At 38.2% G+C, this 13,333-nt stretch overlaps 1 protein-coding gene across 1 annotated transcript in view; it reads right to left on the bottom strand.

The window, feature by feature from the left end:
• POLK (polymerase (DNA directed) kappa) overlaps window positions 1-13,333 on the bottom strand; it is a 106,756-nt gene that overhangs the window by 33,927 nt on the left and 59,496 nt on the right. Inside the window, exon 4 of the mRNA XM_011996502.1 lies at window positions 1,738-1,890. Coding sequence (XP_011851892.1) covers window positions 1,738-1,890 — 153 coding nt within the window. The remainder of the gene's footprint in view (window positions 1-1,737; window positions 1,891-13,333) is intronic.

Raw genomic sequence — 13,333 nt, forward strand, 5'->3', positions numbered from 1 at the left:
AAGGGAAACCTATTTGTTCAACATACAAAGGGAGTAATCTTTGTTTAAATATAACAAATAGTAATTTTGAATTTAGAAACAATAACTGATTTTTAGGAGGACAGAAACTGTAGGAAAGAAAATATTTTGTAGATTTCAAAAGCAGTCAGTTTAGCTTTAACATGGCTACAGCAAGTTTGTATGTATACACATACATAAACATACATAAATTTATGGTGTTACATCTTAATAAAAGTAAATATATTTTTTTGAAATATTTATTGATGATTTGTAGGAAAGGGGAGTTTCCTTTCAAAAAACAGTGGTTTGGAAACAGAGTTATCAGTTGCCTGCATACTCACAGAGGCAGAGATAAAAAAACAAACAGATTATAGTTTTATAATAAAATAATCACTCAGTAAGAATTAGTTTTGTAGCTATCTAAGGCATGGGAAGGAGTTAGGAACAGAGAAGAACTCTTCTTGTTTATCTAATACTTTTTAAGTACCAAAGCCCATCTATTTCAGTTGCTACTTTTAATTCCCAACACACTTTCAGCCACACATAGCTATCCTGGTCATTTTTACCTTCTAAAGTTAGAGTGTAAAAAGGAACAGCAACATAGTAATCAGAAAAGCAAAGTTCTAAGTCATGGGAGAAACAATTTAACTGCATTCTAAATGTACTCTATTAATGAAATACGTTATTCCAGAACTAGGGTTGGCAAACCTTTTCTTTTCTGTGAAAGTCCAGATAGTAATCATTTTAGGCTTTGCAGATCATTGAATTATTGAACTCTGCTCTTTTAGTGCAACAATAGTAATAAATAAACGGGTGTGACTTTGCTCCAATAAAAAGCTGGATTTGGCCTGCAGACCAGTTTGAAAATCTCTATTAATACCTTACAATAACATTTCCTTTGCTTTCTTATTCAACTCTCTTTAACTAGAATGGTTACTTATGGAAAAATTTAATTTGCCATGGAAGTTACTAGGTTTGTAACTTTGGGCAAGTTATTAAGCATCTCTCTGAGTTTTCTTTTTTGCCAAATGGAAATAAAAACTAGTACCTTAAAGCAGCAGTTCCTAACCTTTTTGGCACCAGAGACTGGTTTTGTGGAAGACAATTTTTCCACGGACTGGTGGGGCGATGGTTTCGCGATGATTCAAGCATGTTACATTTATTGTGCACTTTATTCCTATTATAATTACATTGTAATATATAATGAAATAATTATACAACTCACCATGATATAGAATCAATTGGAGCCCTGAGCTTGTTTTCCTGCAATTAGACAATCCCATCTGGGGGTGATGGGAGACAGTGACAGATCATCAGGCATTTGATTCTCATAATGAGTATGTAACCTGGATCCCTCACATGCGCAGTTCACAACAGGGTTTGTGCTCCTATGAGAATCCAGTGCCACAACTGATCTGACCGAGTTCGGGCATACTGCAAGTGATGGGAAGTGGTTGTAAATACAGATGAAGCTTCGTTCGCTTGTCTGACGCTCACCTTCTGTTGCGAGGTCCAGTTTCCAACAGGCCATGGACCAATACCAATCTGTGAACCAGGGGCAGGAGTCCCCTGCCTTAAAGTATGTTGAAAGGATTCAGTAATTGAGTCATATATAAGGCACCCAGAAAAATACTCAGCAAACTGGTAGACCTCAATAAAGAATTCCCCCTTCATGAAACAGTAAAGCTTACTTGAATATGTTATAAAATTTCCTTTTTGTCTTTGATCTTTACTTACCAGCATACTCATTGATCCTACAGCGATAGGTTTATCCTTCAATTCTGGATTGTCCCTCATTTCTACAGCTGCATAGAAAGCATCCATGTCAATGTGCACTATGGTATTGCTCAAATTTCGGCTCTGTTCTAATTCCATTGCAAATCTGTCAACCTTAATTTTTTAAAAAAGTTAACATAGTTTTAGACAACATAATATTGAAACACCATTAACTACAACATTAATCTTAATTTATTAAGTGTCTATCAGTCTCTGTCCACACACCCATTCATCCATCCATCCATCCACCCATCCATTTACTTTTATGGGTGTGTATTTTGTTGTTCATGAGTGTTTATGGGTTTATATTTTATTACTATTTATAAGTGTTTATCTATGTATATTTTATTTTTAAATTAAAATTGGTAATTGCTTTTATTTTCATAGAGACAGCCTATCCTCAAATATCATTCCCTACCAACTCTTTCATCTCTCCATACCCTCAGGCACATAACAGGAACTTAATATTTAATGAATGAATGAGCTAATCCAACTGCTTTTATTAAATGATTCTACTGCTTTATAAATTTGGAGTTCAACTCACTATAACTAAAAGGTTCAATGTAGGTAAAATAAACAACTGCCATTTGATTCATAATAATAATGTCTTTAAAAATCAACAAAGGAAATATACAACAAAAGATTATACCTCTTTGGCATATGATGTTTATGCTGAACAGTAAGGTACAACTGAAGATACTGAAGCATAATGTAAATGTTCCCTCTGTAGAATTGCTTTTATAATGCTAAAATTTGATGTTAATCTATACAAGTAAAATTTAAAACCCAAGCTGTAATTTATTCTTCATGAACTTTTATATGTCAAATATAATAGTGAAGATTCTTAATCTTTAAAGAATTTTAGTTTCTTCAGAGAAAAAGAGTTAGATTTACAAGAAAGAAATGAAAGGGGATAGACTAAACAAAGGAAGCAAGTAAGAAAAGTGATTATGTAGCAGACATACTCATTTCTAACTTCCATTTTTGTGGCCGGCCTCCACTATCAAGGCAAGAAAGGCTAAATACTCACTTACCCAGCTTACCCTGCAGCTAGGGGTGGCTGTGTAATAGCTGTGATCTATGCAACACAGGGAAGTTACCAAGACCATTAAAGTAAAATCATAAGAGAAGAAAGCTATTAAATAAGCTGGAAAACATACAGAACATAGAACAGTACCTGGTACATGGCACAAGTTCAATAAATGCATCTATCACTAAAAGGATCAATGGATAGCTGCATAATAAAACATCAAAAACTGAGAGAAAAACAGCCAGCAATGAGCAACTGGGGTGATCTATGGAATGGAAATAACTTCTGTCATGTGGAGTTCCCTCTAGCAAGTTTTCTCAAAGGTGGAGAGCTATAGGTGTATATGTTTTTTCCCTCATGTTGGACTCCAGCTTTGCCTCCATTCTGCAGAACTTTTTTTATGTCCTTTCTTCTTAGTGTTATAGAGACACCAGCTGCACACTAGTTGCAGGTTAAACCTACAACTCCTCTTTTAGAAGCAATCACCCTGACTCATGTTTGTCTCCAGGAGGTACAGTGAAATCTGTAGAAGGCTCCCCCTTGTTTAGGCTACAGCTCACTGAATGACCTGGGTTGCTCTATGCCTTCCTCAGGCTGTTCCTCTGTCTACAGTGCCTTTCTGAGCTCTGTCACAAGCCTTCAAGGATCAGCTGAAATATATCTTGGTATCTTAATAGAATGTCTGTCCTCTGTGCCACAGAATTTAATATTCCTTGTTTCCCTGCTCTTGCATGGCACTTATTGTGTTAGATACTAAATTGTCAGTTCCTTCAGAAGAAAGACCTTATCTGACTTCAAATTATTTTCTCACAAGAGAGATGGGGAGGGGAGACTAGAAGGAGAAAAATTATGAATTTACAGCAGTATATTAAAGTTGGTTTAAAAAGTGAAAGCAGTACTAGTAGAAAAATCTTGAAGAAGACTAACTTCCTACAGTAAAATCCCATACGTAATAAATGGAACCTTTCAACATTACTATAATTTAACATGCTAATTAAAACCTACTTCTTTTAGTACCTCAATTCTGAACCAGAGAATAGCATCATGATCACATGTAAACAAATTATGGAGATTAATAAAAACAAACGTAGACTAAAAACTACTCTATTTTAATCCAGAAAATATACCTAAGATATAAGTCACATGAGAATAAGAAAGTGGCATCTGAAATACCTTGACATGGAATCATCTAGGAAAGAAAAAGATGATGAATAGAAAGCAAGTCAAATGGGAAAAAATTCTCCTCAGACTCATATATTAATGCTATAAAAATGTCTTCAGCAAGCTATTCTGTTTTTTTTGTGCTTAAAGCAAGAGTAGTTGCCAAAAGGAAATCTCCCCACTGCATGACTCATACATTCTACTTTCCTTTTACTATCTCTCATTAGTCACCTTTGTCTGAACTCTTCTCTTTCTACATCAACCAGATGCATGCCACTACTGCTTTTAAAAGTTTCTTCAACTGAAAACCCCATTCATATTGTCCTTTCTTCCATTTTCCAATGACTTTCAAGTTCTTATCTGAGTCTCCAACACACACATTGTTCTTTTTGCTACTGCTCAAAACTAGTGTGTGTCACACTGGTTAAGAGTAACGGCTTTTGGGATTCCCGGGCAAGATGGTCGAATAGGAACAGTTCCTGTCTGCAGCTCCCAGTGAGACCAAGGCAGAAGGTGGGTGATTTCTGCATTTCCACCTGAGGTATTCGGCTCATCTCATTGGGACTGATTAGAAAGTGGATGCAGGCCAAGAAAGGCTAGGAGAAGCAAGGTGGGATGTTGACCCACCCAGGAAGCATGAGGGGTCTGGGAACTCCCTCCCCTAGCCAAGGGAAACCATGAGGGACTGTGCTGTTAGTGAGGGATGGTGCTATCCGGCCTAGATATTACGCTTTTCCCACTGTCTTCACAACCTGGAGACCAGGAGATTCCACTGGGTGCCTACACAACCAGGGCCCTGGGTTTCAAGCACAAAACTGGGTGGCCATTTGGGCAGACACTGAGCTAGTTGCAGGAGGTTTCTTTCGTACCCCAGTGGTGCTGGAACGCCAGAGAGAGAGAACTGTCCATTCCCCAGGAAACGGGGCTGAAGCCAGGGAGCCGAGTGGTCTAGCTCAGTGATCCCATGCCCACAGAGCCCAGCAAGCTAAGATCCACTGGCTTGAAATTCTCGCTGCTGGCACAGCAGACTGAAGTCGACCTGGGATGCTCCAGCTTGGTGAAGGGAGGAGCATCTGCCATTACTGAGGCTTGTGTAGGAGGTTTTCCCCTCACAGCGTAAACAAAGCCAGCGGGAAGTTCGAACTGGGTGGAACCCACCACAGCTTGGCAAGGCCACTGTAGCCTGACTGCCTTTCTAGATTCCTCCTCTCTGGGCAGGGCATCTCTGAAAGAAAGGCAGCAACCCGTCAGGGGCTTATTGATAAAATTCCCATCTCCCTGGGACAGAGCACCTGGGGAAAGGGGCAGCTGTGGCGCAGTTTCAGCAGACTTAAACGTTCCTGCCTGCTGGTTCTGAAGAGAGCAGCAGATTGCCCAGCAGAGCGCTCAAGCTCTGCTAAGGAACAGACTGCCTCCTCAAGTGGGTCCCTGATTCCAATGCCTCCTGATGGTAGGGGTCAACAGACACCTCATACAGGAGAGCTCCAGCTGGCATCTGGTGGTACCCCTCTGGGACAAAGCTTCCAGAGGAAGGAGCAGGCAGGAATCTTTGCTGTTCTGCAGCCTCTGCTGGTGACACCCAGGCAAACAGGGTCTGGAGCAGACCTCCAGCAAACTCCAGCAGAACTTCAGAAGAGGGTCCTGCTAGAAGGAAAACTAAAAAACAGAAAGCAACAGCATCAACATCAACAAAGAGGATGACCACGCAAAAGCCCCATCCAAAGGTTACCAACATCGAAGACTAAAGGTGGATAAATCCACAAAGACGAGGAAAAAACAGTGCAAAAAGGCTGAAAATTCCAAAAAACAGAACATATCTTTTCCTCCAAAGGATCACAACTCCATGCCAGCAAGGAAATAAAACTGGATGGAGAATGAGTTTGACAAATTGACAGAAGTAGGCTTCAGAAGGTGGGTAATAACAGAGTCCTCCGAGCTAAAGGAGCATGTTCTAACTCAATGCAAGGAAGCTAAGAACCTTGATAAAAGGTTACAGGAACTGCTAACTAGAATAACCAGTTTTGAGAAGAACATAAATGACCTGATAGAGCTGAAAAACACAGCACAAAAACTTCGAGAAGCATACACAAGTATCAATAGCTGAATTGATGAGCGAAAGAAAGGGTATCAGAGATTGAAGATCAATTTAATGAAATACAGTGTGAAGACAAGATTAGAGAAAAAGCATAAAAAGAACGAACAAAGCCTCAAGAAATATGGGACTATGTGAAAAGACCAAACCTACATTTGATTGGTGTACCTGAAAGTGATGGGGAGAATGGAACGAAGTTGGAAAACACTCTTCAGGATACTATCCAGGAGAACTTCCCCAACCTAGCAAGACAGGCCAACATTCAAAAGAAAACCGCAAAGATACTCCTTGAGAAGAGCAACCCCAACACACATAATCATCAGATTCACCAAGGTTGAAATGAAGGAAAAAATGTTAAGGGTAGGCCAGAGACAAAGGTCGGGTTACAAAGAGAAGCCCATCAGAATAACAGCAGATCTCTTTACAGAAACCCTACAAGCCAGAAGAGAGTGGGGGCCAACATTCAACATTCTTAAAAGAATTTTCAACCCAGAATTTCATATCCAGCCAAACTAAGCTTTATAAGTGAAGAAGAAATACAATTCTTTACAGACAAGCAAGTGCTGAGGAATTTTGTCACCACCAGGCCTGCCTTACAAGAGCTCCTGAAGGAAGCACTAAATATGGAAAGGAAAAACTGGTACCAGTCACTGCAACAGCATACCAAAATGTAAAGACCACTGACAGTTGAAGGACCTGTATCAACTAATGGGCAAAATAACCAGTTAGCATCATAATGACAGGATCAAAATAAATGCCCCAATTAAAAGACACAGACTGGCAAATTGGATAAAGAGTCAAGACCCATCAGTGTGCTCTATTCAGGAGACCCATCCCACGTGCAAAGACACACACAGGCTCAAAATAAAGAGATGGAGGAAGATTTACCAAGCAAATAGAAAGAAGAAGGGAGGAGGAGGAGGAGGAGGAGGAGAAGGAGGGAGGAGGGAGGAGGGAAGAGGGAGGAGGGAGGAAGAAGAAGAAGAAGAAGAGGAGGAGGAGGAGGAGGAGGAGGAAGAAGAAAAAAGCAGGCATTGCAATCCCAGTCTCTGATTCTCTGATAAAACAGATTTTAAACCAACAAAGATGAAAAGAGACAAAGAAGGGCATTACATAATGGTAAAGGGATCGATGCAACAAGAAGAGCTAACTATCCTAAACATATATGCACCCAATACAATACCACCCAGATTCATAAAGCAAGTTCTCAGAGACCTACAAAGAGACTTAGACTCCCACACAATAACAGTGGGAGACTTTAACACTCCACTGACAATATTAGACAGATCATTGAGACAGAAAATTAACAAGGCTATTCAGGACTTGAACTAAGCTCTGGACCAAGCAGACCTAATAGACATCTATAGAACTTTCCACCCAAATCAACATAATATACATTCTTCTCAGCACCACATCACAATTATTCTAAAATTGACCACATAATTGGAAGTAAAACACTCCTCAGCAAATGCAAAAGAACGGAAATCATAACAGTCTCTCAGACCACAATGCAATCAAATTAGAACTCAGGATTAAGAAACTCTCTCAGAATTGCACAACTACATGGAAACTGAACAATCTGCTCCTGAATGACTCCTGGATAAACACAAAATTAAGGCAGAAATAAGTAAGTTCTTTGAAATCAAAGATAACAAAGACACAACGTACCAGAATCTCCAGGACACAGCTAAAGCAGTGTTTAGAGGTAAATTTATAGCACTAAATGGCCATAGGAGAACACAGGAATGACCTAAAATTGACACCCTAACAATACAATTAAAATAACTAGAAAAGCAAGAGCAAACAAATTCAAAAGCTAGCAGAAGACAAGAAATAACTGAGATCACAGCAGAACTGAAGGAGATAGAGACACGAAAATCTCTTAAAATAATCAGTGAGTTCAGGAGCTAGTTTTTTGAAAAGATAAACAAAATAGGCAGACTGCTAGCCAGACTATGAACCAAAAAAGTCCAAGACCAGACAGATTCACAGCCAGGCATGGTAGCTCATGTGTGAAATCCCAGCACTTTGGGAGGCTGAAGTGGGCAGATCACCTGTGGTCGGCAGTTCAAGACCAGCCTGATCAACACGGAGAAACCCCATCTGTACAAAAATTCACAGCTGAATTCTACTAGAGGTACAAAGAGGAGCTGGTACCACTCCTTCTAAAACTATTCCAAACAACAGAAAAAGACGGACTCCTCCCTAACTCATTTATGAGGCCAGCATCATCCTGATACCAAAAAAACCTGAGAGACACACAACAACCAAAAAATTTCAAGCCAATATCCCTGATGAACAAACATCAATGTGAAAATCCTCAATAAAATACTGGAAAACCGAATCCAGCAGTACATTAAAAAGCTTAACCACCACAATCAAGTCAGCTTCATCCGTGGGATGCAAGGGTGGTTCAACACATGCAATTCAATAAACGAAATCCATCACATAAACAGAACCAAAGACAAAAACCGCATGATTATCTCAATAGATGCAGAAAAGGCCTTGGAAAAAATTCAACATCCCTTCATGCTAAAAACTCTCACTAAACTAGGTATCGATGGAAGGTATCTCAAAATAAGAACTATTCATGACAAACCCACAGCCAATATCATACTGAATGGACAAAAGCTGGAAGCATTCCCTCCGAAAATCAGCACTAGACAAGGACGTCCTCTCTCACCACTCCGATTCAACACAGTATTGGAAGTTCTGGCCAGGGCAACCAGGCAAGAGAAAGAAATAAAGAGTATTCAATTAGGAAGACAGGGAGTCAAATTATCTCTGTTTGCAGATAACATGATTGTATATTTAGAAAACCCCACTGTTTCAGCCCAAAATCTCCTTAAGCTGCTAAGCAACTTCAGCAAAGTCTCAGGATACAAAATCAATGTGCAAAAATCACAAACTTTCCTATACACCAATAGACAAACAGAGAGCCAAACCATGAGTGAACTCTCATTCACACGATTGCTACAAAGAGAATAAATAAAATACCTAGGAATACAACTTACAAGGGATGTGAAGGACCTCTTCAAGGAGAGCTACAAACCACTGCTCAAGCAAATAAGAGAGGACACAAACAAATGGAAAAACATTCTATGCTCATGGATAGGAAGAATCAATATGGTAAAAATGGCCATACTGCCCAAAGTAATTTATAGATTCAATGCTATTCCCATCAAGGTACCATTGACTTTCTTCACAGAGTTAGAAAAAAATACTTTAAATTTCATATAGAACCAAAAAAAGAGCTTGTATAGCCAAACAATCCTAAGCAAAAAGAACAAAGCTGAAGGCATCATGCTACCTGGCTTCAAACTATACCACAAGGCTATAGTAACCAAAACAGCATGGTACAGGTAACAAAACAGATATATAGACCAATGAAACAGAACAGAGGCCTCAGAAATAACACCACACATCTACAACCATTTGATCTTTGAGAAACCTGACAAAAACAAACAATGGGGAAAGGATTCTCTATTTAATAAATGGTGTTGGGAAAACTGGCTAGTCATATGCAGAAAACTGAAACTGGACCCCTTCCTTACACCTTATACAAAAATTAACTCAAGATAGATTAAAGACTTAAATATAAGACCTAAAACTATAAAAACCCTGGAGGAAAACTTAGGCAATACCATTCAGGACACAGGCATGGGCAAAGACTTCATGACTAAAACAATGAAAGCAATTGCAACAAAAGCCAAATTTGACAAATGGAATCTAATTAAACTAAAGAGCTTCTACACAGCAAAAGAAACTATCAGCAGAGTGAACAGGCAACCTACAGAATGGGAGAGAATTTTTGCAATCTATCCATGTGACAGAGAGCTAATATCCAGAATCTACAAGGAACTTAAACAAATCTACAAGAGAAAAACAACCCCATCAAAAGTGGGCAAAGGATATGAACAGACACTTTTCAAAAGAAGACCTTTATGTAGCCAACAAACAAAAAAGCACATCATCAATGGTCATTAGACAAATGCAAATCAAAACCACAATGAGATACCATCTCATGCCAGCTAGAATGGTGATCATTAAAAAGTCAGGAAACAACAGATGCGGAGAGGATGTGGAGAAATAGGAATGCGTTTACACTGTTGGCGGGAGTGTAAATTAGTTCAACCATTGTGGAAGACAGTGTGGCGATTCCTCAAGGATCTAGAACCAGAAATACCATTTGACCCAGTAATGCCATTACTGGGTAGATACCAAAAGGATTATAAATCATTCTACTATAAAGACACATGTACATGTATGTTTATTACAGCACTATTCACAATATCAGACTTGGAACCAACCCAAATGCCCATCAGTGACAGACTGGATAAAGAAAATGTGGCACACATATACCATGGAATACTATGCAGCCATAAAAAATGAATTCATGTCCTTTGCAGGGACATGGATGAAGCTGGAAAGCATCATTCTCAGCAAACACACACAGAACAGAAAACCAAACACTGCATGTTCTCACTCATAAATGGGAGTTGAACAATGAGAACATATGGGAGGGGAATATCACATGTCAAGGCCCGTTGTGGGATGGGGGACAAGGGAAGGGATAGCATTAGTAGAAATACCTAATGTAGATGATGGGTTGATGGGTGCAGCAGACCACCACGGCACATGTATACCTATGTAACAAACCTGCACATTCTACACATGTATCCCAGAACTTAAAGTATAATAATAATAATAGATTTTTTTAAAGAAACAAAAAACAGAATAACAGGTTTGGTTTGGGTCCTAGCACTGCAATTTAACTACATTAGTTACAGGACAGGGAGCAATTTAACCCCTTTCATGCTTACTTTCCTTATTTGTAAAGTGGTACTAAACCAACCTCAATAGGTTATTGAAAGAATTAAAAGAGACACCCATATAATGCACCTATCTAGGGATACAATAAGGGCTTAATTATCTATAATTATAAAAGTAGAAGTTACATTTATTGAGTATATGTGTCATATAATATGCTAAGTGCTTTCTAAGTTAAATCATTTACTGGTCGTAATTCTGAGATCATAATTATTGTTCCCATTTTATAGATGAAACTAAAGCTCAGCAAGAGTAAGTAATTTGCCCTAAGTCATACAGTTAGTAAATGTTAGCACTAAACAGTGAAACCAAGTTACTCCGAAGTCTGTTTTTGATTATGTTATGATGCTTCCCTACAATAGATTTTTTAAAGTCTGTAATATTGAAATACACTCAAATTGAACTGTAATGGTGTATTTTCTATCCATATTATGTCTTATTTTCTTTAAAAATCCCCCATTTCTATTACATTGAGGAGACTCAGAAATAATGTGGTTTTTTTTGTTGTTGTTGTTTTCTTAAGTTAGTATTTCCCCAAGACTATTGAATAAATTTGAGTTAATAAAATCAATTGTTGGCCAGCCCCAGTGACTCATGCCTGTAACCCCTTTGGGAGGCTTAAGTGGAAGGGTAGCTTGAGGCCAGGAGTTTGAGACTAGCCTGGGCAACATAGCGAGATCCTGTCTCTACAGAAAATTTAAAAAATTAACTGGGCGTGAAAGTGTACACCTATAGTCCCACCTACTTGGGAGGCTGAGGCAGGAGGATTGTTTGAGCCCAGTAGTTGGAGGTTGTAGTGAGCCATGATGGCACCACTGCACACCAGCCTGGGTGACAGAGAGAGATCCTGTCTCTTAAAAAAAAAAAACCCAAATCAATAAATTGCGAAAATGGTCAAAATGCACTGATTTGCTGTATAGCTGTCATGCAATGTAACATGAACATTTGTCTACTTGATTTACGAACCGATGTTCTTATACAACAATTCGTCAGTTACAAAAAAAAAAAAAAAAAAAAAAAAGATTGTGCCTTTAAGAAGTCCACTGAGGTTGAGAAAGGGTGAAGTATACTTAAGAGAGGTTCTGAACACCCTGGGGGTTCATGCCTGTAGAAGTTGCTTACCTCAGCTCAACTAGCAATAGTTCATACTATCATATCACACATAATAAAATTGAGTACTTGGAAATTTTAAGACTCTAAAATAGAAACACATTTCCTATGGAAACAACTCTGTTCTCTCAGGCCTTCTTGACTCAAACTTCCTCAATCCCCTCCCATTTATACAACTTCTTCTGAAGGAAGCTCAACAAATGAAACAATTTAACAATCAACATAAAACACATTTCCTGCCATTCCTGTTGCAAAAGATGCCAGAGAGCCTCTGATGAAATAGTCAACCAACACTGGAACAAAATCTTATATTCTGCTACACAATGGAAGATACTTTCTATTCCTTCAGATTATTAGTATATTTAAGGATATGAGCTTTAAAAATAGTATGAATAGCTAACAGTTGTTAGCATCACTTATATACTGTATCATTAAAACTGTTAAATATATTTGTAGGTTATAGATCAATAAAAGGAAAACGTCCAGAAAGTACATTGCTTAAGGATTAATATCAATTTAAAAATAATATTATTATGGATAGAACTGATTTTTTTAAAAACCTTGATAAAATGGTGGCTAAGTTTATTTGAAAGAAACATGCATGAGAAAAAAAAAATTTAAAGAAGCATTACAAGGGAGAATATTAAACTATATTCCTGCTGTTCAATAACTAAAACTGTATGTTACTGATACAAGAAAAGACTGAACTTATTAGAAGACAATCCAGAAATAAATCAAAGAACAATTGAGAATTTTTTTATTTGGAAGTGCCTCATTTCAACTCAGTGAAGAAAGGATTCATGATTCAATAAATGGAGTTGGGACAAGTGAATCACCATTTAGGGAAAATAATACTATGTAGGGAAAATATAACACCAGTTAAGAAAAACATACTTCACACCTTACATCAAAACAAATTCCAAATTGACTAAAGATATGAGTATGCCAAGAGCTATAAAAAAATACTAAAAGAAGACATAGGCATGGCTGTGAGGAATAATCTTCCAAGTACAATACCGAGACCAAAAATAAAAAAAAACCCAAAAACCAAAAAACAAAAAAACCATTATAAGAATACCGTTTCTGGAACCAGTAAGTGATAATAATCAGTTACAAGATATAAGGTTAATATACAAAAGTCAGTCACTTTCCTATATGCCACCAATGAACAAGTAAAATTTAAAATTTAAAACACATTAGAGGCCAAACATGGTGGCTCACACCTGTAATCCCAGCACTTTCAGAGGCTGAGGCGGGTGGATCACTTGAACTCAGGAGTTCAAGACCAGCCTGACCAACATGGTGAAATCCTGTCTCAACCAAAAATACAAAAA

Source organism: Mandrillus leucophaeus, unplaced genomic scaffold, assembly GCF_000951045.1.
Source record: "Mandrillus leucophaeus isolate KB7577 unplaced genomic scaffold, Mleu.le_1.0 Scaffold114, whole genome shotgun sequence".
NCBI lineage: Eukaryota > Metazoa > Chordata > Mammalia > Primates > Cercopithecidae > Mandrillus > Mandrillus leucophaeus.